The sequence below is a fragment of the Talpa occidentalis genome, unplaced genomic scaffold, assembly GCF_014898055.3.
Source record: "Talpa occidentalis isolate TD23 unplaced genomic scaffold, MPIMG_talOcc4v2.1 talOcc4.11, whole genome shotgun sequence".
Lineage (NCBI taxonomy): Eukaryota > Metazoa > Chordata > Mammalia > Eulipotyphla > Talpidae > Talpa > Talpa occidentalis.
The window spans coordinates 42189148-42211509 of NW_023601104.1; the positions used below are offsets into that span (position 1 = coordinate 42189148).

The window sequence follows — 22362 nt, forward strand, 5'->3', positions numbered from 1 at the left end:
TGAGGGCGAAAGGACCGGTCCCAGAGCTCCACCCTCCCCACCTCCCGAGCGGCCCTCTCCTCTGCCTTGCACTTGGGAAAGGCGAGCGAGGAAGGAAATTAACTTTGACCCCTGGATTCTGGCTTTGGGCCCAAAACTTGGGTGGAGAGCAGAGGCTTCCAGGACCCTCCCGTTCCCTCCCCCTGCCGCCCCCTCCTTTCCCCGCCCCCCGCGCCCCCTGAGCTTCCCGCAGACAGAGGTTCTCCTGCAGGGGCTGGCGCCCGGCGCGGGGAAGCCGGGGCGGAGGGAAGGGCGACGCGAGCCCGGCCGGCCCCACCCCTAACCGCAGCCCCTGGCAGGAAGAGGCTTTCGCGGGAGCCGCAGCGGAAAGGCACGGAGCCCCGAGGGGCAGCTGCCAGGCGGCGGGTGGGTCCGCTGCCCCGAGGGGGCGCGCCGCGGGGACCCAGGGGCGTGGCCTGCGCTCGCCGGCCGGGGCTGGGGCTCCTCGCGCGCTCGGACCCGGGTGACCCTGCTCCCCTCGTCCAGGGGCGGGCGGAGTAGTCATGCTCCTGTCTGGGGGCGACCCTCCGGCGCAGGAATGGTTCATGGTGCAGAGCAAATCAAAGGCCCGGGTGCAGCGGCAGCGGCTGCAAGTGCAGCGCATCTTCAGGGTCAAGCTGAATGCCTTCCAGAGCCGACCAGACACTCCCTACTTCTGGCTGCAGCTCCAGGGACCCAAGGAGAATATGAGTAAAGCCAAGGTAAACAGCTTCTCCCCACCCCCACCCATCCCTTATAGCCAGACCCTTGTGTGCCCCTTCCCACCCGTGACAGGGGAGTCCCCCCACCTAGATTGGCACTATGGGGAGAGGGAGGGGGGAAGTACTGGGCCATCCTCTTGCCTTTCCAGCTCTGCAGCCCTGGTTCCTTCCCTCTGATTCCTTCTTTCTTTTCTGCCCCACCCTCTCTTGCCTGACGCTCCTGTGTCCCTTAAGTGCAGAGAGAGCCTGCAGGGTGTGAGCCCCTCCACCATGCTTCCCTAGCCAGGGCCCCTGCACCCACAACCTGGCTTCTCCATCTGGGGAGTAACCTAAAGTCCTGCCTGCCCATGATGTCTTCCACACATGGCTTTGTTCTCCACCAACACTCTGGAGGGCCCAGGTCCTTCTGGCTCCCTTTAAGTCTCCTTAAATCCTGGGCTTCCCCAAGAGTCTTTCAGAGTGCCGACCACAGGGGCCCTTAGAGGTTTCTAGAGACAAGCTAGCATTTTACAGATGAGATATTGAGTACAGGAGACAGTAAGAGGCCTCTGTGAGTGTTCAGGGCTAGGTAGTTGCCCAGTGGCAGGGTCTTAGACCAGAACTCGGGGCTCTGGGCTCTCTGCTGTGGATTTTCAATTCTCTAGGTAGTCTCTTGCAGGGTATGGGGGTTGGGGGTGTAGATGCCCTGGAAGATTCCAGCCTTTGGGAATGAGTGGGAATCTGGGAGGAGAGTGATGGGCAGGTTAGGTCACAGGACACCTCTTGTGTTCTCCCTGACCTCTTCCCCAAGCTTCTCTACTTGGACCTTCCTGGTGAAGGTCTCCCTTTTCCCCCTGATTCCCTTATCTTATCTTTTCCTGGTCTGAGTGCTACAGCCAGAGACCACCAGCTTCCTGTCTCCTCCCCCCACCCCTCCTACTTCTTCTCCAGCTGGGTCTGTACCAACATCCTAATTGACCTTGGCTGGAAAGGGCCAGAACAGGCTGGAGAGCAGACTAGCAGGCAGCCTGGGAAGTTCCTCCCTTAGCCCTTCTGTGAAGCTGCTGTGTCAGCAGTTTTTCCAATTTTGACAGTGGTGCTGGGGGGAGGGTAAGGGTGCCTGCTCAGAGAACAGATGTGCAGGAGCCCCTGAGATGAAGAATTTTTGGCAGCTGGGATAGGGTGGGTTAACAAGAGGAGTCTTTGGTGTTGTTTGGCCTCTTAATCATTTTGTTAATTTGAAATACAGCAGCTCACCCTTTTATAGGCCTGGCACTCAGTGAGGTGTGCTGTTCCCCTGCTCCCTGCTGGAATCTGGGATCAGCTTCTCCAGGGCAGTCTGCCCCAGCTCCCACTGCTGTTTCGGGGTTCCTGGGGCAACTGATCCCTCCCTCAACACCCCAGGTTTTGCTAACATAACCAGTGACCTCCTGGATCACCCCCCACACACACACCCGGTCACCTTTCACTTCAGAAAGGCATTGCTTCAGATGGAAACAATGTGCCCTGAGGGGTTCTGGGGGTGACTTCCTCCCTACTGCCCAGAATGAGTAGAAAGTAGAGCTGGCTGGAGGTTTGGAGCAGGAAGTCAGGGAAGGTGGGGAGTATTAGGCTTTGTCCCAGGAGTTAGGAGTCTGGGCTCAATTTGCTGTCACTACTGGTAGAACAGAGGGGTGTGGTAGAGAGAGTTTAGATTGGGGTTTGCCATGTTTAACTGGATGCCCTGGGCCACATCATTTACCCTCTCTTTAGCCTTTTTCCTCATCCATAAAATAATATAATAAACCCACTTCATGAAAGGGTTGTGTCTGCTGAAATAATGCATGCTGAAATACTTTCGCAAAATGTGGAAACTGATAGAAGGTAGAGCTAGAAGCCAGTGCTTGTTGTTGTTAAGTAGCTGTCTAACCCCGAGCAAGTCCTTTCCCCTCTCGTGTCTCAATATTGTCCTGGGTTGTAAAGCAAGAAGTTTGAATTAAATGTTCTCCAAGGTCCAGCGATCTGGTACATGGGAATTCCCCAAGTGTAAGGCTGCCTGCCCCGTGGTCTCCATGGGGACCATGTGACTGCCCCCAAACCTAACTAGGGATGCAGAATTATCCCCTTTATAATAGCCTGCTGGCCATAGGCCACTGCAGAGAGGACTCCGTGAGACTAGAGCTTCAGGATGCAGGATGAGGAAGGTGGTGGGGGTTTGTGTGTGAGAGGAGGGGCCGTCAAGGATAGGTGTTGGTCTGGTAAAGGGCTTATGTGTATTTCTGCGTTACATGTGACTGGTTTCCCAGGAAAATCTCTGTAGAACTCAAGAGGACCTTTAAATTGTTTTCTGGTGGTGAGATTCAAAGAATAATGAAGGCATTGCTGGAAATCACACTCCCAGGCAGCAAAAACACACACTAGGGAGGTCTAGCCTCTCTGAGGTGAAATCAGCTAGTGGAAAGGAGGGTTTTTTTAGTGATCAGAGTGGCCCAGGGATAAGCCCTGCTCAGCTGCCTGTCCTCCTTGGTGATGATATGAGGAAGGATGGGGTGCAGAGAGGAGAGGGGACCTGTTGGCTTCTCTCCTTTGCGCTAGTGATAAAGGGAGGTGATAGGAGCCAGAGACTAGGTCTGGAGCTGTCAGACGGATGTGATCTGCTGTGCTTCGCACCAACTGTGAACTGCACCATGGAAGTTGGTAGTGGCCAGGGCCATACTGGAGCTGGCTCCGTTGTTAACATTTCAGGAAGCTTTCAAGCCAGTGGCTCTCATTGCTAGTGTGAGATCAGCGTGGTGGGAGTATTTATACCACAGAAATTGGTGAATACTACAAATCAGGGCTATACCCTTAAATCTTTATGGTTAAACACTCACCAGCACAGTTAGTTGTGTTGTGTGTCACTCATCCTTCTCCTTTGTCGTTAAGCTCAGGTTTTCCTTTATCAAAGTAATACGCCATTGACAAGTCCAGTAGAGTTTTAAAGGCTCACAATAGAACACAAGAGATTTTCTTGCCTCTCTCAACTCCCTTTTCAGGGCCCTTTCACATAGGCACTATCCTGGCATCTCCACAGCTCTGCTTTCCTAAAAATATATGTAGATGCTGTTATCTTTTGAAGAATCAATTTGAGATGTTGTCTTTTTACTTCCTACTGTAGGGGAGGATTTAGCTCCCTTTTACTGCCATCCCTCTTTCTTGCCAATATTGATATATTTCAATTTTCTGCCGTCTATATTTACATTTAGTATTCTCAACATTATGCCTGTAAAATATTCACATCTAAGCATTTATGTGCACTGAGATCATGTTTTCTTTTTACATTTTTATTTCACCAAGGTGAAGAAACTCCTTGCTTTCTAATTTGCTTATTTTTCTTTACTTGTTAATTTTGACAACTGTCAGTAGTCTCAGTACAATTTTCTTCAAGGCCAATCTGTTGGCTGAAGGAATCCTTTTAGTTCCAAATTTTCTTTTGGAGTTCTCTCTCCTCTCTGGTTAGGCCAGCACTGCTGTCATCTTGGCACCTCTGCGCCTTTTTTCATTGCTAAATACCTTATTTCCCGGACCACATGCTTTTCTTTTCTTTGGGTTGGTGGGGGGAATCCATCAGCTTCATTATGTTCAAAGGACGGTGCTGTGCTAAAGAGTGCTAATAACTACGACATGCTCATCTCGCTTTTTTTTTTTTAAAGATTTTTTTTTTAATAGAGGCATGTTTTTATTTATTTATTTGTTTGTTTGTTTTGTTTATACATGAACTGGGTACAGTCAGAAGCGCGGGAGGGTGAGAGAATTCACCAGAGCCAGAGCGGGGAGCAGAGCAGGCAGAAGGACCGAAGTACACTGCTGAGGGGAGCAGCAGGCGGCAGGATAGGTCTGCGCGCCATGTGGGACCCTCCTCTGGTGGCCGGGGAGCAGCCGGGGATTGAACCGGCGCTGCAGAGGCCGCGGGCAGCTTCGCAACCCAGCGCTCAACCGCTGTGCCACCTGGGAGGCCCTCATCTCGCTTTTTCTAACTGACAAAATTTTAATGAGGTAATATTGATGGATAACAACAATTTCAGATGTACAGCATTAGAATTCAACCCCTGTATGCTCTGTGTCCTGATCATTACCCTAAGTCCACCCATCACCACACTCTTCACCCCTTTACCCCTTTCACTTACCCCTACATGTTGGTCTCTGAGCCACACACAATCTCTAGTTAGAACTAGTTGTCCTCTATATCTGGAGACAGTTGTCATCTTAGAGCAGTGCCAGGCATGTTGTAAGATCTCAATACTGACTTGCTGAGCAGATGAACAGGTTTCTAGATTTCTCTTTGCTATCATCCTGGAGATCATCTTTACTTTTTCCTCTATGTTGCATCTCCTTTCTTGATTTCCTTCCCTTCTTTTTTTTTTAAGATTTATTTATTTATACAAGAACTGGGGTACAGGCCAGAAGCACGGGAGGGTGAGAGGATTCACCAGAGACAGAGCGGGGAACAGAACAGGCAGAGTGACGAAGTACACAGCTGAGGGGAGCAGCGCGCCAGACAGGAGAGCTCTGCTTCGCCATGTGGGATTCTCGTTGGCCCGCGGGGATTGAACCTGCGCTGCAGAGGCTGTGGACAGCCTCACAGTGCGGTGCTCAACTGCCTGCGCCACCAGGGAGGCCCTTGATTTCCTTTCTTGATTGAAATTTCCTTTCTTGAGCTAGAAAATGCTCCCTGGCAGCTTCTGGAGAAGAGTTTATAGGAGGTAAAAGTTTGGAGTTACATCACTGCGTATCTACACTGCATACCTCAAGGTCACTTGATGACAGTTTGGCTGGTATCGAATACATAGAAAGTTATTTTCCTTCAGAACTGTGAAGGCTTTAATCCACTGACTTCTTGCTTTTGAGAAGCCTGAAGCTATTCTGGTTCCTGCTCCTTTATAGGCGAGGTGTTTTCTGTCTGGCAGCTGGTCGTTCCCCTTGGTGCTCTGAGGTTTTCCAGTGAGACCCCTGGAGGTGGGTCTGTCTTTATCCATCCTTGCTTACTCTCACTGATGTGTTGGGTGGGCCCTTCTTTCTGGACGCTCATGTTTCTCTGAAGGAGCAAACATTTTGGCACTGGTTTGTGGATGACGTTGTCCCCGTGGCTTCGTTTCCCCTCTTTCTCTGCATGTCTGCTTCAGACTTTGGACTTTCTGGACTCGTCCTCCACTCTCCTCCTGGTTTCCAGTGCAAACCCTTTGCTCTGCTTCCTGGAGATGAGAAAGCAGAGCAACCCTTCGGCCCTGTGAGCCTCTCGTTTCTCTCATGGTATTTTTAACATCTAAAAGTTACTTCTCTTTCCTCTGAATACTCTTCTGGAAAATGGTATCCCACTTTGGTTTTGTGTGACCCATATTTTAGTGGTCTCTGCCAGGACAGTAATGAGGAGCGTTTTGAATTTTTATTTTCTGCCTACTTTCTCTACCTTCAAGTTGCTCCCACCTCATCTGTTTGTTTCACATTAGAATTTTCCTCACATGACTGTAATCCTTGAATGATTAAAAGTGGAAGACAGAAAACCGATTGGGCACTGAGGCTGAGACTTGTTGATTTTGAGCTTGGGGACACGGGCTGTTCGGGAATCCATCCGAACAGTTCTGCTCCAGTTTAGTTCTGCCCCAGGCCTGGTGAGGTTTTCCAAAGTGTGTTCCTCTTCTGTCCTGGAGGCCCAGGGGCTGGCTGGTGAATCTCTGAATAGGAAGAATGAGTTTCTTTGCACTTTCACTGTAGATGTGTGGAAGTCCTCTGTATGGCCTCTGTGCGGTGCCCAACGCCACAAGGGTGCTCATAGGCCTCTAGACCTAAGGCCTTGCTTTCCCCTCTAGAGACCAAACCTCTGACTGGTAGGAAAGTGTGTTTGTGTGTGTGTGTGTGTGTGTGTGTCTAGAGTTGGGGTGGGGTGGTTAGCCTCCAGGATCTAATTGCTCCTTCAGACAACTTTACTTCAATCTGCCCTTCATTCCTAAGTCTAGAATTTTTTGTGCTGCCATTTTCTGAGAATTTTGAGTACGCTGTGGTGTAATTTAGGGGGAGGGTTCTGGAAAACTGACTGTAAGTGACAACTGACTTACAACAAAGAAGAATTCTAAGTCAGGTATGAAATGGTAGAGCAGCATGGGGTCAAGTGTAGAGCAGTGTTAACATATTTGGTGTTATTGTTTTTATTAGCTGACAAGTTAACAATGCCCGGTGGATATTGGGCAATACATTTTTACAAATATGCCACTCTTTTTTCTGTGCTTATTTTCTATTCTTTGTTGTTACCTCTTCTCTGCTTTTTTGCCTTTTAGAGGAAAAAGGTCTGGGAGGGCTTTAAGCAGGAAAATTGTTCCACATATTTTCTACATGCAAATGCCTGTTGCTTCCTTATCTCTCCCCACTCCCCCAAGGCACAGGCAGCAGCATGGTTAAGAGCCCAGCCTAGTTAAGATGGTTAAGCATGGTTAAGATCTCAGCCTTGGGGCATCTGTAGGACTTCAATTTGTGTCCTTTCTTGTTCATGTAAAATGAGCATGATAGTACTTTCCTTATAGAACCAGAGAGGAATACATGAAAGAATGTGTGTAAGAGCCTGACACATAGTCAGCGTTCAATAAATATCAGTTTAGATTTATTATTTTGAAAATATCGCAGTTCCTATTATCTCAATCAAAAAAAAAATCAGTTAATGGAACAATAAATATTTTAAGCTCTTTGCACAAAGAGAAAGAAACCACTCTTAGTTATCTGCCCCAACACGTGTCTTCATTTCCAGATGTGGGGTACATGGGGAGGGGTTGTTTGTTAAGGTCTGCGAGTTATCCCACACCCGGTCAGATTGCCCTTCTGGGCAGTAGCACCAGTTGAGGTTCTGGGTGGGAAGAGTTGGTTTGGGGGCTTGAACTGATCAGGTTTTGAGATCTTTCTTTTTTTTTTTTTTTAAACATTTCTTTATTTATTTATACAAGCACTGGGTACAGTCAGAAGCGCGGGAGGGTGAGAGAATTCACCAGAGCCAGAACGGGGAGCAGAGCAGGCAGAGGGACTGAAGTACACTGCTGAGGGGAGCAGCGGGTGGCAGGAGAGTTCTGCGAGCCATGTGGGACCCTCCTCCAGTGGAGGGGGAGCAGCTGGGGATTGAACCTGCGCTGCAGAGGCTGCGGGCAGCTTCGCAACTCAGCGCTCAACCGCTGCGCCACCGGGGAGGCCCATGATCAGGTTTTTAATTGATTGGAAAGGGGTTAGATCTGGGCCTTCGTGCTTGGGTGTATTTCGGGTCCCTTTGGGAAGGGATTGGAGGTCTTCGGCCTAGTTCAGGAGAGGAAGCAAACAATGGCCTGAGCAGGGAAGGATGACCAGGGTGCTGAGCAGAGGGGGCTGGAGTGGCCTTCAGGATGACTGCAGAGGATCTCAAATGGAGCACTTGTTCCCTAGTGGAGCTGTCAGGGGAAATGGGAAGAGGGAGGGAGGCCTGTCATCATTATGGGGATAAGAGAGGACATGAGGGCAAGCACAACACAGACTGGCTGATGAAGGGCAAATGCTCATGCCCCCTTGGAACTCATGGGGTGATGCTGGTGTAACTTGGTCTCAGGGTGGAGGAACCCAGCTTTTCGGATCCCAGCCTCTGTGAATCTTGTACACCCAAGGACTTGGTCAACCAGTGAGCCAGAGGCCTCCCACTTCAGTTGTGTGAATCTGCGGGGTTGCCTTGGACACAGGCCTGGTGACTTATCTCCTCCTCTGTCCGCTCTAGGCAACACAGTTACTATAGTTACCAGTACAGGTTGCGCTAGAGACCTTCTGCAGGAGGATTAAGCCAGAGTCCCATAGAGGTACCGTGTAGTCACTTCAGTCAGCCTGAAGAGATGGAAGGTCTCTGGTTTCAGAGTCAGACAGATGTGGGTTGTGATCCTAGCTCAGTCCCCCCTAGCTATGTCTCTGGGCCAGTTAGAATGCCCTCTGAGACTGCAAGATGGGAACAAGCTGTGCTGGGCCCCATGCTAGGTGCCTTCTCAGCATTAACTCATTGAAGCTTCCTACTAGACTAATGAGATGGGCCTTGTTCTCCCCATTTTACAGTTGTGTAAACCCCCTCCCCCAGGCTGTTTCACAGGTTCACAATGCCGGAGTAGGACGGGACCTAGGAATATATCGTTTAGTCTGCCATTTTGTAGGTGAAGACACTGAGGCCTTGAGAAGATGATACATTTTCCACAATTCACCTCATCTATTGAGGTCAAGTTGGACCCAGAAGCACATCTCTTGACTGCAAGTCCAGTGCTCCCCATGCCTCCTCCATCTGTCAGAGTTCCTGGAAAGAGATGAGTGTGGGGGGAGCAGGACCAGGGCAAGAAGACTGGCCACGGGGTCACTGGCAGGCAGTGGGGCAGGCAGGGGAGGACACCTGCTTGGCAAGGTGTGTGCTTTCTAGGTGGGGGGGCATCAGCCAGTGGCAGGTGTGCCCCCATCCAGGGCTGACTTCCTTGTGCTCTCCTGTGGCTTCAGGAGTACCTGAAGGGCCTGTGTACCCCAGAGCTGTGGAAGGAAGTTCGCTACCCACCAGTCCTGCACTGTGCCTTCCTCGGGGCCCAGGGCCTCTTCCTCGACTGCCTCTGCTGGAGCACCCTGGCCTACCTGGTGCCCGGCCCTCCTGGTTCCCTGATGGTGGGCGGGCTGACTGAGTCTTTTATCATGACCCAGAACTGGCTGGAGGAGCTGGTGGGGCGGCTGCGCTGGGGCCCTGCCCCGCTGCTGACCCCCCGCGGGATCTGGGAAGCAGAGGTGACCCGGGCCTTTGGGGCCCTGGTCTGGATCCGTGGTGACCAGCATGCAGGGGACCTGCTGCAGCTGCCTCCGGCGGTTCAGGAGCTGCTGCTGAGCCTGGTGCGAGATGCTGCGGGCAAGGAAGACATCATCGAATGGCTGGGCCGCATCGGCTCCTCTGATACCCGCTCTGACCCAGAGGTCCTGCACTGCCCTCCCCAGCAGCAGAAGGAAGGCCCAGCCATGGTGTCTGTGGCAGATGGCTCTGCACCCTTCCTGGAGATGGGGAGCCTCCAGAATGGTAGTTCAGAAAACTCAAAGAAAATTACTAGCCTGGGAGCCACCCTGTCCCCAGTTTCAGGCACCCCAAGCCAGACCGCGCAGCAGGAAACAGCAGACCAGCTGATGCGGTAAGTTCTGGCTTCTCTGACCCTACTCCTATCCCTCTACCCCCAAGGAAATAGTTTGGGACCTAAATAGCCTTCCCACATTTCCAACAAACTTGGGTTTCCTCCAGGGTTTGTTCCAACAAGCAAGGTGGTATGGACGGTGCTCGAGAGAAGGGGTCGGTGCAAGCCACAGGCAGCCAGGACTCCGCAAGTCACACACAAGTCTTGTCACAAAAGAGGCAGGTCCAGAGGGTGGAAGATAAACTCCCCCTCCAGCCTTCGGTGTCCAGCCTGGGCGTGTGCCCCACCTGGAAGGCCTGGCCCCCTGGGCCAGCCTTTGGGCCCTTGTGGCCTGGTACCATCGCTGCCACCTTCTGGAGGATCAACGAACTGCATTCTCTCCACCTGGCCTGGCTCCTGTCCCAGGCCTGCTTCAGTTTCCCCTTTTGGCAGAGACCGCTGGTCCCCATTCAGTTCAAGCTGCCAGGGCAGAATCCTTTGCCCTTAAATCTAGAGTGGAAGCAGAAGGAGCTTGTTCCTCTGCCCCGTGTGGAGAGCCCAGATGGCCCAGGAGGACAGGCAGTCCTACAGAATTGTGCGAGGCCAGAGACCCCCTCAAAAGTAATGAGTTTACTGGTGGTCTCGGGTGTAAAGGACAAGGCTAGCTCTGGACTTCCACAGATTGGGCCACCTTTGCCTTCCACTCCCCAATTACAAGCTGGAAGTGAGACAAGGGACCAAGGAAGTGTACAGTGCAACTGTAAAGGGCCTGAAGAGAGGCCCACTCCAGCGCTCCCTAAGGGCCAAGGGGTGCCCACAGCTCAAGAGAGGCCCACATCTAAAGGAGAGCTGTCAGCTCGGTCAGGACCTGAAGCTAAAACAGTGCCTGAGCCTCTCCAAGTGCCCGTGGCTGCAGCAGCACCCACAGCTCAGAGCCCACCCACCACTCAAGTGCCGCCCGCAGCACCCGAAGTGCCTACAGCCAAGGTGACACCAGCAGCCCTCACAGAAGCTGCAGCCCCCAAAGTGCCTTTGGCTTCAACCAAGGCAGCAGCTCAAGTGGTGTCCACAGCTCAAAAGCAGGCCATGGATCAGCCAGCACTGGATGCTCAAGTGGGGCCTGTGACCCCCCAGGCTGCCACTACTCAGAAAATGCCTGCGGCAAAAACAGCACCGGCAGGTCTCAAAGCAACCAAAGCCCAAACTGGGTCTGCAGCTAAAACAGGGTTGACAGCTCCCAAAGGAACTACTGCTTCCAAAGCACCTGCCACCCCCAAAACTCCTGCAGCTTCCAAAGCCTCCAGAGCTCCCCAAATGCCTGCAGCTCAGAAGGCACCCACAGATGCTGGGCCAGCCTCCAACACAGCCAAACTCCTGAGTGACGTCCAGCCCTCTTCAACAAGGGGCATTGCCTCCTTCCCAAAGGGTCAGGGGGAAGCTGGAAGGCAGGGTCCCCAGCCTGGCAGCACCCTGGCCCCCAGCAATAAGCACCAACCTCAGACGGAGGGGCTTCTGGGGCCCTGGGAGGGGTCCCTGAGGCAACCGCCTCGCCACCCGCAGGCCAACAGCACAGTGACCAGTTTCCAGCGCTACCATGAGGCCTTGAACACACCCTTCGAGCTGAACCTGTCTGGGGAACCCGGAAACCAGGGCTTGCGGCGTGTGGTCATTGACGGCAGCAGTGTGGCCATGGTGTGAGTAACCGCAGGCAGTGGTGCTGGAGTTGGGCAGGTTATCCCTGCCGGGGCAGAGGGTGACTGTCTTCTTGACCTCTGCAAATGGAAAAAGATGGGAGGGAGGTGGCCCATGTCGAGTAGCTACTGCATGTTAGGCAGTGTACTCCAAATTGTCACTGCCTACAAGAGTGGGTTTCTATTCTTTTCCTTTGAGAGAAGCAGAAACAGGCTCAGGGAGGTGAGGAATCTTGCCCAAGGTCCCAGAGCCAGGAAGGGCCCAGCTGGCCTTTGGAAGCAGATCTTTTCACTGCCAAGGCCCAGGTCTTCTACGGCAGGCAGCCCGCTTCACACGGCATGGCAACTGCCAACCCCAGGCCACCTTTAGCCCAAACCTTAAGGCCCAGCACAGATCTCCTTGAAGACCCTCCTCACCAGGCTGACCTTAGAGATGGCTCTGCCCACACAGCACCTATTGTGGGATAGGTGTGTTAGCCTACTTCTACACCAGACCGCTTAATTTGCCACTTTCAGCTCACTGCAGGTGGCCCTGAGTCAGGGCTTCCAGCCCTGAATCAAGCACTGAGTCTGATGCTTGCCTTCTTCCTCCCCTTGCCCTGGAAGCCACCCCAGGTGCTCACAGAATGTGTGATGATGGAGGGAGAGGAGAAAGGCGTCTTCGCTGCCTGTGTACTGCTGCTGTGTGGCCTGCTGGTTCTGAGGGACGGATGAAGGGTGGGCCCACTGCTGGTGCAGGAAGTTGCCCCTCACTTTCTACCCTGCCCCCAGGCACGGCCTCCAGCACTTCTTCTCCTGCCGTGGCATTGCCATGGCGGTGCAGTATTTCTGGAACCGGGGACACCGAGAGGTCACTGTGTTTGTACCCACCTGGCAGCTGAAGAAGAACCGCAGGGTGCGAGGTGAGTTTTTCTGTCCCCTCTGTGGTACTTTCCACTTAACTTCCCTCCCCCCCCCAGTGGCTCTGATTTCTGCCTTTCACCCGCAGAGAGCCACTTTCTGACGAAGCTGCACTCCCTCAAGATGCTTTCAATCACCCCGTCCCAGCTGGAGAATGGCAAGAAGATCGCCACGTACGATTACAGGTGTGTGGGCCCCAGGCCTTCTCTCTGTGGTGCTTAGGGCTCAGGAGGGGCTGCCAGGTGGAGTCTGCTCCTGTGCCTGGGGAGGCTGAGGCTAGGGCCTTAGAGGGTAGGGCATGCCCAGCCCTCTGCAGCAGAAGAGGGAACACAGCAAGGAGAGGGCCTCTAGATGGCTCTACCCAAGCCCTGGGCTCTACCCAGGCCCCATTTTCCTTAACCTCCAGGCTTCCTTCCCCATGATCTGTGGGCTGATAGCCAGCACTTTGGGTGGGACTAGCCCTGGTTACTTCTGGTGCTTTGGGTGAGCTGCTTTTCCCAGCAGCTGACTTGGGGTACGAGTTTGGATTCAAGCTCATATCTCAAGAAACTGCTTCAGTTTCCCTTCCCCAGCCTATGTGGTTGGAGTCTGCCTGGGACCTGACAGGAGTTAGATGGGCTTTATCTCCTAGCTAAGTCCTAAATGCCTCCCTACTTGTCAGTTGTAAGCACACACTCCCCAATGTGACTGCAGGACTGGAGTGCACAGGAGGAGCCTGTGTGCTGCAGCTTCCCTGCTGTCCTCATTAGTCCTGGGCTCACTGGTCCTCACTGGAGTTGCTACCAGATGGACAGAGGTCTTGGCTTCACTCAGGCATCTCCCATGCCCAGCAGGAGATGTTCTTTCCCTCCTGCTTTTCCCAAGACCTGGCATTCACTCAGGCTAAGCCTAGGCAGGGTTGAACAGGGCAACTCAGGCATCATTCCTGGAAGAACGAGTCCCCCAGGATAAGACTTTTAAGTGCCTCCAAATTGGGTCTCGCTGTGAGGCAAGATGGCATTTCTGCAGAGGGCTAGTGGAGTGGCATGGTGGTGCACTGGCGTGCAGTCTGGGAATGCTGAGAAGGGGTAACCTGCACTTTCTCTCCTGGCCAAGGGCCTCTTTTGACAAGTGATCTTAGAAAAAACGGATTTGTCTATTCAGGTGTATGTTTTATATGTGCATACATACATCTATTGTGTGTAGGTCTGTCTTGGCATGTATATGTATGTTGTGCATTGGTGAACAGTAATAATGGAATATTTGCATGTATACTTGATGGCAGGCATTGATGCTTCAATGCATTAGCTCATTCACGTTAGTCCTCACAGTAATATAGGGTAGGTTTCTTTAAAAAAAATGTATTTATTTATTTTGTAGAAGAACTGGGGTGTAGGCCAGAGGTGCAGGGGATGAGAGAATTCACCAGAGACAGGGTGGGGAGCAGAACAGGCAGACTGACGGAAATACACTGCTGAGGGGAGAGTAGGCGAGACAGGAGAGGTCTGCTGCGCCATATGTGTTAGCTCCCTGGCTGGGAATTGAACTCAGGCTACAACTGTGATAGCGCTGAGGCTTAACCTCTAGGCCACCAAGGAGGCCTCTTAGGGTAGGTTTCTTATGTCCATTTTGGAGATGTGACAATTGAAGCAGCAAAGGTATGTGTGTGCCTGTGGACAAGCCTGTGGGTTTCCATCTGTGTGTCTGCGTGGGTGATGTGGGTGCCTATGTGTAACAGAGTCTGTGTTTGTATATGCACTTGGGTGGTGCATCCCATTTCACCCTCTCAAGGTCTTGTGGGGACCCCAGGTGGCTGCATAGATGAGGGGTTGGGATCCTGAGCCCTGGCGTTCATTCCAACTACTGTGGGCAGCATTTCTGCCCAACTTGTCTCCATGTGAAGTTGCAAGTTATTTTCTCAGAGGACAGGACAGCGTGGGGCTGATTACTGGGTGGTTTATGATTTCCTGTCTCCCTGCAGGTTCATGGTAAAGCTGGCGGAGGAGACAGATGGCATCATTGTTACCAATGAGCAGCTCCACATTCTGATGAATAATTCCAAGAAACTGATGGTCAAAGATCGGTGAGGCAGCTCCCAGGGCCTGGAGCCTGTGCTTCCCCTTGGATGTCAGGCAGCTTCTGGCAGGAGGGGGTCTTGGAGCTGTGCTCAGCCACACCTGCTAGGTCCAGATGAGGGCCTCGGCCCCAGTGGAGACGCCTGGGGGGCAGTGGGGTGTGGGTGGGTCCAACTCTGCTTTGTGACTGTGCCTCTTCTCTCCCTGGTCAGCCTGTTGCCCTTCACCTTTGCGGGGAACCTCTTCATGGTGCCCGATGACCCTCTGGGCCGTGATGGCCCAACACTTGATGAATTTCTGAAGAAGCCGAACAGGTAATGGGCCAGGCCTCTCTGGCTTCCCAGCCTCTCCAGGGACTTACCAGAAATTCCTTTCTGCTAGCCAGCATTGGTCTGGTGCTTAATAAGGAGCAGGAGGATCTGACTTTTTCTGATTATCTTGCTTCTACCACATACTTACGGGTCCATAATCCACATCTCATGTAGTTTTGCAGATTTATAGTTATACACACATCCGCTTTAATACTGGGCATGTCCTTTTGTGACTGGTGTTTGTGCTCCATGTTTTCTGGTTTCCCCACCTGTGTGCCATGTTAATTTACTTTAATGGCAGTGCGATATTTCAGGACATGAGTACCTGACAGAATCTTGGGTTCTATTGTCGAGGGCTGCTTGGCAGTTTCTGTGTTTGGCTGGTGGCCCCAGTGAGGCAGTGCAGGCCTTCAGGTACAAAGGGAGCCGTGTCTAAAGTATATAGCAAGTAGGGCCTCCCTGGTGGCGCAGCGGTTCGGTTGAGCGCTGGGTTGCGAAGCTGCCGGTGACCTCTGCGGCGCCGGTTCGATCCCCGGCTGCTCCCCGGCCACCGGAGGAGGGTCCCACGTGGCGCGCAGACCTCTCCTGCCGCCCGCTGCTCCCCTCAGCAGTGTGCTTCGGTCTTTCTGCCTGCTCTGCTCCCTGCTCTGGCTCTGGTGAATTCTCTCACCCTCCCGCGCTTCTGACTGTACCCAGTGCATGTATAAACAAAAAAACAAACAAACAAACAAATAAATAAATAAAACATGCCTCTATTAAAAAAAAAAAAAGAGGTTTAAAGTATATAGCAAGTAGAATTCTTTCCACATTTATTATCCTCTGTGATCTTCACAACTTGAACTAGATGTGCATGACCATCATTCCACAGATGAGGAATCTGAGACTCAAGTGACTTTCCCAAGGTCACTATGGAAGTGGTTATATACTAAGATCTTCTGACTTCTGCCCCCTCTGAGCCCCCTTGCCGCCCACCTTCCAGTTCCCTGGGCCCAGCAGGGAACCTTCCCGGCGGGGCACTGCTTCCTGGGCTAACTGTCCCCCAGTTCCATTTCCTGTTCTGGAACCCAGTGATGTGGACGAAGTGCCTCTGTTGTGCCTTCCAAAGCCCCTGCCGGGCCTCTTTGTGGTTTGCTCATCCTGGGGTCAGGTTGGAAATGCCAGTCATCTCACTCTTGTCAAACCACTGGCTCTCTTGTTGCTGTGTAGGTTGGACACTGACATCGGCAACTTCCTGAAGGTGTGGAAGACTCTTCCACCCAGCTCCACCAGCATTGCTGAGATGAGTGATGCCGCTGTCCCTGGGCCCCTAGAGAGCCCACAGAAGGTGGACGAAGTCAGGGAAGAGAAGGAGGACAGGAGGGACGAGGAGCAGAGAGAGGTGCAGGGGATGCAGGAGCTGTCTGAGGAAGAGCCTGCCCAGGAAGACGACCGGGACTCCTCCCTGGCGTCAGTGTTCAGAACTGAGTGCCCTGTGCTATCAGAGGAAATCCTCCGGTGCCTCAGCCTCCACAACCCCCACGATGGGGCCCTTGACATCGATCTGCTGCCGGGGGTGGCTTCTCCCTCCCTGGGCGTCCTCTGGGATGGGAAGGCCCCCTGCCAGCAGGTTCTTGCTCATCTGGCCCAGCTGACCATCCCCCGCAACTTCACCGCACTCTCATTCTTTGTGGGGTTCATGGACTCCCACCGCGATGTCATTCCTGACTATGAGACCCTCATGGGCCCTCTACACAGTCTCCTTAAGCAGAAGCCGGACTGGCAGTGGGACCAGGGGCATGAGAAAGCCTTCCTGGCCCTGAAGCGAGCCCTGGTGTCTGCCCTCTGCCTGACAGCCCCCAACTCCCAGCTGCCCTTCCGCCTGGAGGTGATGGTGAGCCAAGTGGCCTTGACGGCCATTGTCTATCAGGAGCACTCAGGGAGGAAGCACCCCATAGCTTATACCTCGAAACCCCTTCTTCCCGACGAGGAGAGCCAGGGCCCCCAGTCTGGGGGAGACAGCCCCTATGCTGTGGCCTGGGCCCTCAAGCATTTTTCCCGCTGCATTGGTGATACCCCAGTGGTCCTGGATCTTTCCTATGCCTCCCGGACCACAGAGGACCCCCAGGCACAGGACGGCCGTAGGGATGCCAAGGCGTGGTTGATCCGATGGTCTCTCTTGGTACAGGACAAAGGCAAGAGGGCCCTGGAACTAACCCTTCTCCAGGGCCTGCTGGGGGAGAACAGCCTGCTGACACCTGCATCCTCCATGCCTCGTTTTTTCCAGGTTCTGCCTCCTTTTTCTGACCTGTCCACTTTTGTGTGCATCCACATGTCTGGCTATTGCTTTTACCGCGAGGACGAGTGGTGCGCTGGCTTTGGTCTCTATGTCCTGTCTCCCACCAGCCCCCCTGTCTCCCTCTCCTTCTCCTGCTCCCCTTACACACCAACCTATGCGCACCTGGCAGCCGTGGCCTGTGGCCTAGAGCGCTTTGGCCAGTCCCAGCTCCCTGTGGTTTTCCTCACCCACTGCAACTGGATCTTCAGCCTCCTCTGGGAGCTTCTGCCCCTCTGGCAGGCTCGGGGCTTCCTCTCCTCTGACGGGGCCCCACTACCTCATCCAGGCCTGCTCTCCTACATTATATCCCTCACTTCCGGCCTCTCAGCCCTTCCGTTTATCTACCGAACCTCCTACCGGGGCTCCCTGTTTGCTGTGACCGTGGACACCCTGGCCAAGCAGGGCGCCCAGGGCAGTGGGCAATGGTGGCATTTGCCAGAGGACATGCCGAGTCCTGTCGTGTCTCCCCATAGCATGGGCAAGAGGCCCGACTTGCTGGCATTGCAGCGAAGTGACAGCACGCTGGCTGATGTCATCGCCACGCTGCAGGCTGGGCAGAAACTGCCCAGCTCTTCACCCTTCAGTTCTGCCTTTAACTCACTAAGCCTCGACAAAGAGAGTGGTCTGCTGATGTTCAAGGGAGAAAAGAGGGCCAGGGTCTGGGTGGTCCCGAGGCAGCTCCGGAGGGATCTGATTTTCTCCGTGCATGACCTCCCCATGGGTGCCCATCAGAGGCCCGAGGAGACCTATAAGAAGTTGCGGTTGCTGGGGTGGTGGCCTGGCATGCAGGAGCACGTGAGAGATTACTGCCGGAGCTGCTTGTTCTGCATCCCCCGCAACCTCGTAGGCAACGAGTTGAAGGTCATTGAGTCCCTGTGGCCACTCAGGTCGACCGCCCCCTGGGCCAACCTGCAGATTGAGGTGGTGGGCCCGGTCACCATCAGTGAGGAGGGCCACAAGCATGTGCTGATTGTGGCCGACCCCAACACCAGGTGGGTGGAGGCGTTCCCCCTGAAGCCCTACACGCACACGGCGGTGGCCCAGGTGCTGCTGCAGCATGTGTTTGCCAGGTGGGGTGTTCCCATCAGACTGGAGGCCGCCCAGGGCCCCCAGTTTGCCCGGCATGTCCTGGTGAGCTGTGGGCTGGCCCTGGGCGCCCAGACTGCCTCCCTTAGTAGAGACCTCCAGTTCCCCTGCCTGGTGAGCTCGGGGGCCTACTGGGAATTCAAGAGGGCCCTTAAGGAGTTTATCTTCCTGCATGGCAAGAGGTGGGCAGCCTCCCTACCCTTGCTGCACCTGGCCTTCAGGGCCTCCTCCTCCCAGACCACCCCAATCCAGATCCTGACGGGGGCCGAGGTGAGGCTTACTGAGCCCCTGTGGTGGGAGATGAGCAGTGCCAATATTGAGGGGCTCAAGATGGATGTCTTCCTGCTGCGGCTGATTGGGGAGGTGCTGGAGCTGCACTGGAGGGTGGCTGACAAGGCCTGTGAGAAGGAGGAGAACAGGCGCTTCCAGCGGGAGATCCGGGAAAAGGAGTGGAACGTGGGCGACCAGGTCCTCTTGCTGTCGCTCCCCAGGAACGGCAGCAGTGCCAAATGGGTGGGTCCTTTCTATATCGGGGACCGGCTGAGCCTGTCTCTCTATAGGGTCTGGGGCTTCCCAACCCCAGAGAAGCTTGGGTGCATCTATCCTAGCAGCCTGATGAAAACCTTTGCCAAGAGTGGCACTCCCCTGTCCTTCAAGGTCCTTGAGCAGTGAGCTGGAGGGGTGGGGGAGCCCCTGTACCCCAGATCTGGGTGTCTGCTGCTAGGCCTCCCTCTCTCCCTGACAATGCTCTCGTAGTCCCCTGGGGGCCCTTAGTTGTGCCTTTTATAGACAAGTTATTTCATAAAGCTTTGTTGAATTGCCTTGAACTAGGGACAAGGGTCCCTATGGAAACTTTCCCTTTTTGGGGTATTGGGAGAATCTGCCAAAGGCTGTGAGTTATGGGCCCATGGCAATTTTACCCTGGGGGGTAGAAATTCCCCATACTAAGGTAAGCCAGGCTCAGTGTCATTCCCCTAAGTATTCCCTGTGCTGTCACACAAGTGCAACTGTGAGTGGGCTTGCACATGCATGTGTATGTGCATGCTTGCACACACACACACACACACACACACACTCCAGAGTCTTACTCCTGGCTGTCCTACCCATGAACTAGTGTGGTTTCTGGATCTCAGAATCGGAACTGCATTCCCCACTGAAACAGAAACCTCAAGCGTGGTTCCCTCTCTACCCTGTTCATTTTGGAACCCCTTAACCTTGAGGTTGTCACAGCTGACACATCCATGCGGGCTTTGGAGAGACAGCCAGTGCAGTCTCAAGGCCTGCCCAGCTGTCAAGGAAGGGTTGGCAGTACTTTGAAGGGTGGTCAGCCTACCTCATTTGACTCCAGCTGATGGAGACAATCCCCACCCCTGCTTCCATGTTATCAATCCCACAGGAATCAAGGATCTCGATGCCAAGTGTGGCATCTCTACCTGAAGAGCTGCTTCAACTAGACCAAGGGGCCCAGGCCTCTTTTTTGGGGGGACTGATTCTACCTCCCAATCCCACCCCCTGGCCCATAGCCCTCTTTCCACCTGTACCCCTAGACCCTACAGAGTGCGTGACTGCTTTGTTTGGATCACCCCTCACCCTCACCACCCCCTGGTCCTGCCTTCTGTGTAGGGCGAAATCTGGGCTCTCTCAGAGCCACTTTTGTGTCAAGAGTGAATTTGTTGTAGGTGTGTGTGCTGTACTCACCCCTTGGGATTGCTGTGGTAACTCCACCTGCCACTGAGTGGTTTTCAGAAGGAGGCAGCACCCCTTCACTCTGGCTGGGCCTTAAGTGGTTTTATTTCTCCAAAGCTGAGCCAGTTTCCTGGCCTTGTTCAGGCTGCCAAAACACTTGGCATTGCGAGGGCCAGAGTAGAACCTGCTGTCAAGTCCAATTTGCTGGTTTTACAGCTAAAGAAAGAGCCCAAAGTCACATGGCTAGTTTGTGGCTGGATCAGCATCAGGACTCAGTTTACCAGAGACAGAATTCTGCTGACAGGCAAGTGAGAGAATCCCTCAAATATCTGTACCCACATTTTCTCCAACTCCCTAGCTCCCAAATCTCTGTAGACAAAGTGTTTTGATGTTGCCCTCAAACCATTTCCAGCTGTTAATTCTGTCCAGGAAAGAATGATTGGGTGGCAGCTGAGAAATGGAAAGATATGCTGTGGGTTTTTTAAGCAGAAACATTCTCCCCCTCCCTGTCTCCCCTCCTCCCTCCCCCTTCATGTAGCCGTATGTCCAACCTCATCTCTCTCCTTGGTGCTATACCCACCGCCCCTGTTAATCACATGTATGATCTTATACCCTTTTTATGTGACTTTTTCCCCTTTGATTTGTCAATAAACGGATCAAAATGGAGCCAGTGTCCAGTTCTTTTATAGCATCAGTCAATTATGGGAGTATGGGGGGCAGGCAAAATTGGGGCTGCTGCCTGTCCTCCAGGCTGACTCGCACATCTGAATAGCACTGGATAGCACCTTCTCACGTTTATCTCTGAACCAAGCGCTTATTTTACACATGAGATCAGCACCAGGTAGTGACCTGTGGAAGGCTCCATGGCAGGGCTTGGCAGGATTGGGCGCACCAGCCAGGCTGTGGGCGTCCATGTCTACACTGGTGTTTTTCCCAATTGTTAAAAAAAAAATTCGACAGAGTAAATACAGACATCTATATGACTTTAGTCAATGATACATGAAATTGAACAGCAGCCCATCCAGCTAATAGAAAGGTACTTCCAAAATAGGTTTTCATAGTCAGAAAGAGGGTGGGACAGGGGGACTTTTAGCTAAAGAAAATGTTGTTCCAGGCAGGGCCACCCTCCCTTAGGGGAAGGCAGGAAGTTCTTATGATGCAGATTATGTGCCGTTGCCAATGCTGACTATATTCCTGGAAAGAGTTGAATTAAGTTAGATATTAAATCTAGGCTTGGTGACATGGGCTTGGCATGGGTGACTCCATTTTGGGTCTGCTGTTTCTTTTTCTTTTTTAAAAACAGGTCATTTCTGGTAAGCAGGCAGATGGGAATGAACATGAACTAGGGCTGGCGTGAGAGAAAGGTGCCAGTGCTGAAACAATTTAGTTGAGTTGGAAACAGTGTAGAACTGGGTTTAAATACTGAATCTATAGCTGCTACCCATGTGACCTGTTTCCTGAAGCTTCAGTAACAACAGCAGGAAAACAATTCTCAAGTTACCATGTGGTGCGAGGATTCAAGGATTCTACAAAACAATCTGTGCAGAGGGCCTCCCTGGTGGTGCAAGGGGTTAGGACACAACCTATGAAGATATCTGTAACCACTGCAGCATGAGTTCAATCCCTGGCCAGGGAGTTACCCACATGGTGCAGCAGACCTCTCCTGTCTTGCTAGCTGTTCCCCTCAGCAATGTATTTCCGTGGATCTGCCTGTTTTGTTCCCCACTCTGTCTCTGGTGAATCCTTTCACCCCCTGCATCTCTGGCCTGCACCCCAGCTCTTTTATGCATAAAAAATCTTAAAAAAAAAAAAAAGAAATCTGTGCAGAGGGGCTGTAGTGCTAGGCATGAGCTGCATGTTTGCGTCCCAAGTTCATGTCTTGAACTCCTAACCCCTAATAGAAGGTCGCCTTGGAAGGCAATCGGTTTAGATGAGGTGATGAGGGTGGAGCCCCCGAGAGGGGCTAATGTCCTTCTACGGGACAGACAGACTAGAGCTCCCTTTCTCTCCATCATACAAAACTACAGGACAACAGACCTGTGGGTGCCAGGCTTTCTCCAGCCCTAGATCTCCCAGCACCTTGATCCTGAATATCCAGCCTCCAGAATATGAGAAATAAATATCTGTTATTCCAGCCACCCAGTCTTTGGTGTTTGTGTTAGAGCAGCTGGAAATAAGCTGTCTGGCTGCACGCAGCTGACATTCTCTTCTTCCTGCTCCTGGAGCTTTTGCCATGTCACCCCTCAGGTAAAGAGACCTTCCTAACGCAGGCCAGACTTCCCAACCTCAGGGCCCTGTCTCCCTGCCTCTTGTTGACTTTCTCCCCACCCACACTTCTGTTCAGCACTAGCAGTAGTGTGGCATGGCTCAAGGGAGCTCCCCACTCACGTGCACGCAGTTGTTTATTATTTGCAGAGACCCCTACGTGCCAGGCCCTGTCTAGGTGGGGCAGAGCTCATGAACAGGT

General features: G+C 53.0%; 1 protein-coding gene across 2 annotated transcripts; it reads left to right on the forward strand.

Moving 5' to 3' along the window:
* Positions 1–474: 474 nt before the first annotated feature.
* Positions 475–20746, forward strand: NYNRIN (NYN domain and retroviral integrase containing). Of its 2 annotated transcripts, none has more exons than XM_037503150.2 (8): positions 475–740; positions 9207–9874; positions 9982–11547; positions 12316–12446; positions 12533–12629; positions 14405–14506; positions 14711–14812; positions 16016–20746. In XM_037503150.2, the coding sequence occupies exons 1-8, from the start codon at positions 543–545 to the stop codon at positions 18879–18881; spliced, it is 5730 nt and encodes a 1909-aa protein (XP_037359047.1). In that variant the 5' UTR covers positions 475–542; the 3' UTR covers positions 18882–20746. The 2 variants fall into 2 exon arrangements, with proteins under 2 accessions (XP_037359047.1, XP_037359048.1); XM_037503151.2 differs by having other exon boundaries at positions 9402–9874.
* Positions 20747–22362: the final 1616 nt, after the last annotated feature.

What these genes read in the sequence shown, in the direction of transcription:
- NYNRIN (XM_037503150.2), top strand. Translation starts at nt 543, where the DNA reads ATGCTCCTGTCTGGGGGCGACCCTCCGGCGCAGGAATGGTTCATGGTG. An exon ending in GAAGAACCGCAGGGTGCGAG is followed by an intron (nt 12,447 to 12,532) that starts GTGAGTTTTTCT and finishes TTTCACCCGCAG; the next exon opens with AGAGCCACTTTCTGACGAAG. An exon ending in TTTCTGAAGAAGCCGAACAG is followed by an intron (nt 14,813 to 16,015) that starts GTAATGGGCCAG and finishes GTTGCTGTGTAG; the next exon opens with GTTGGACACTGACATCGGCA.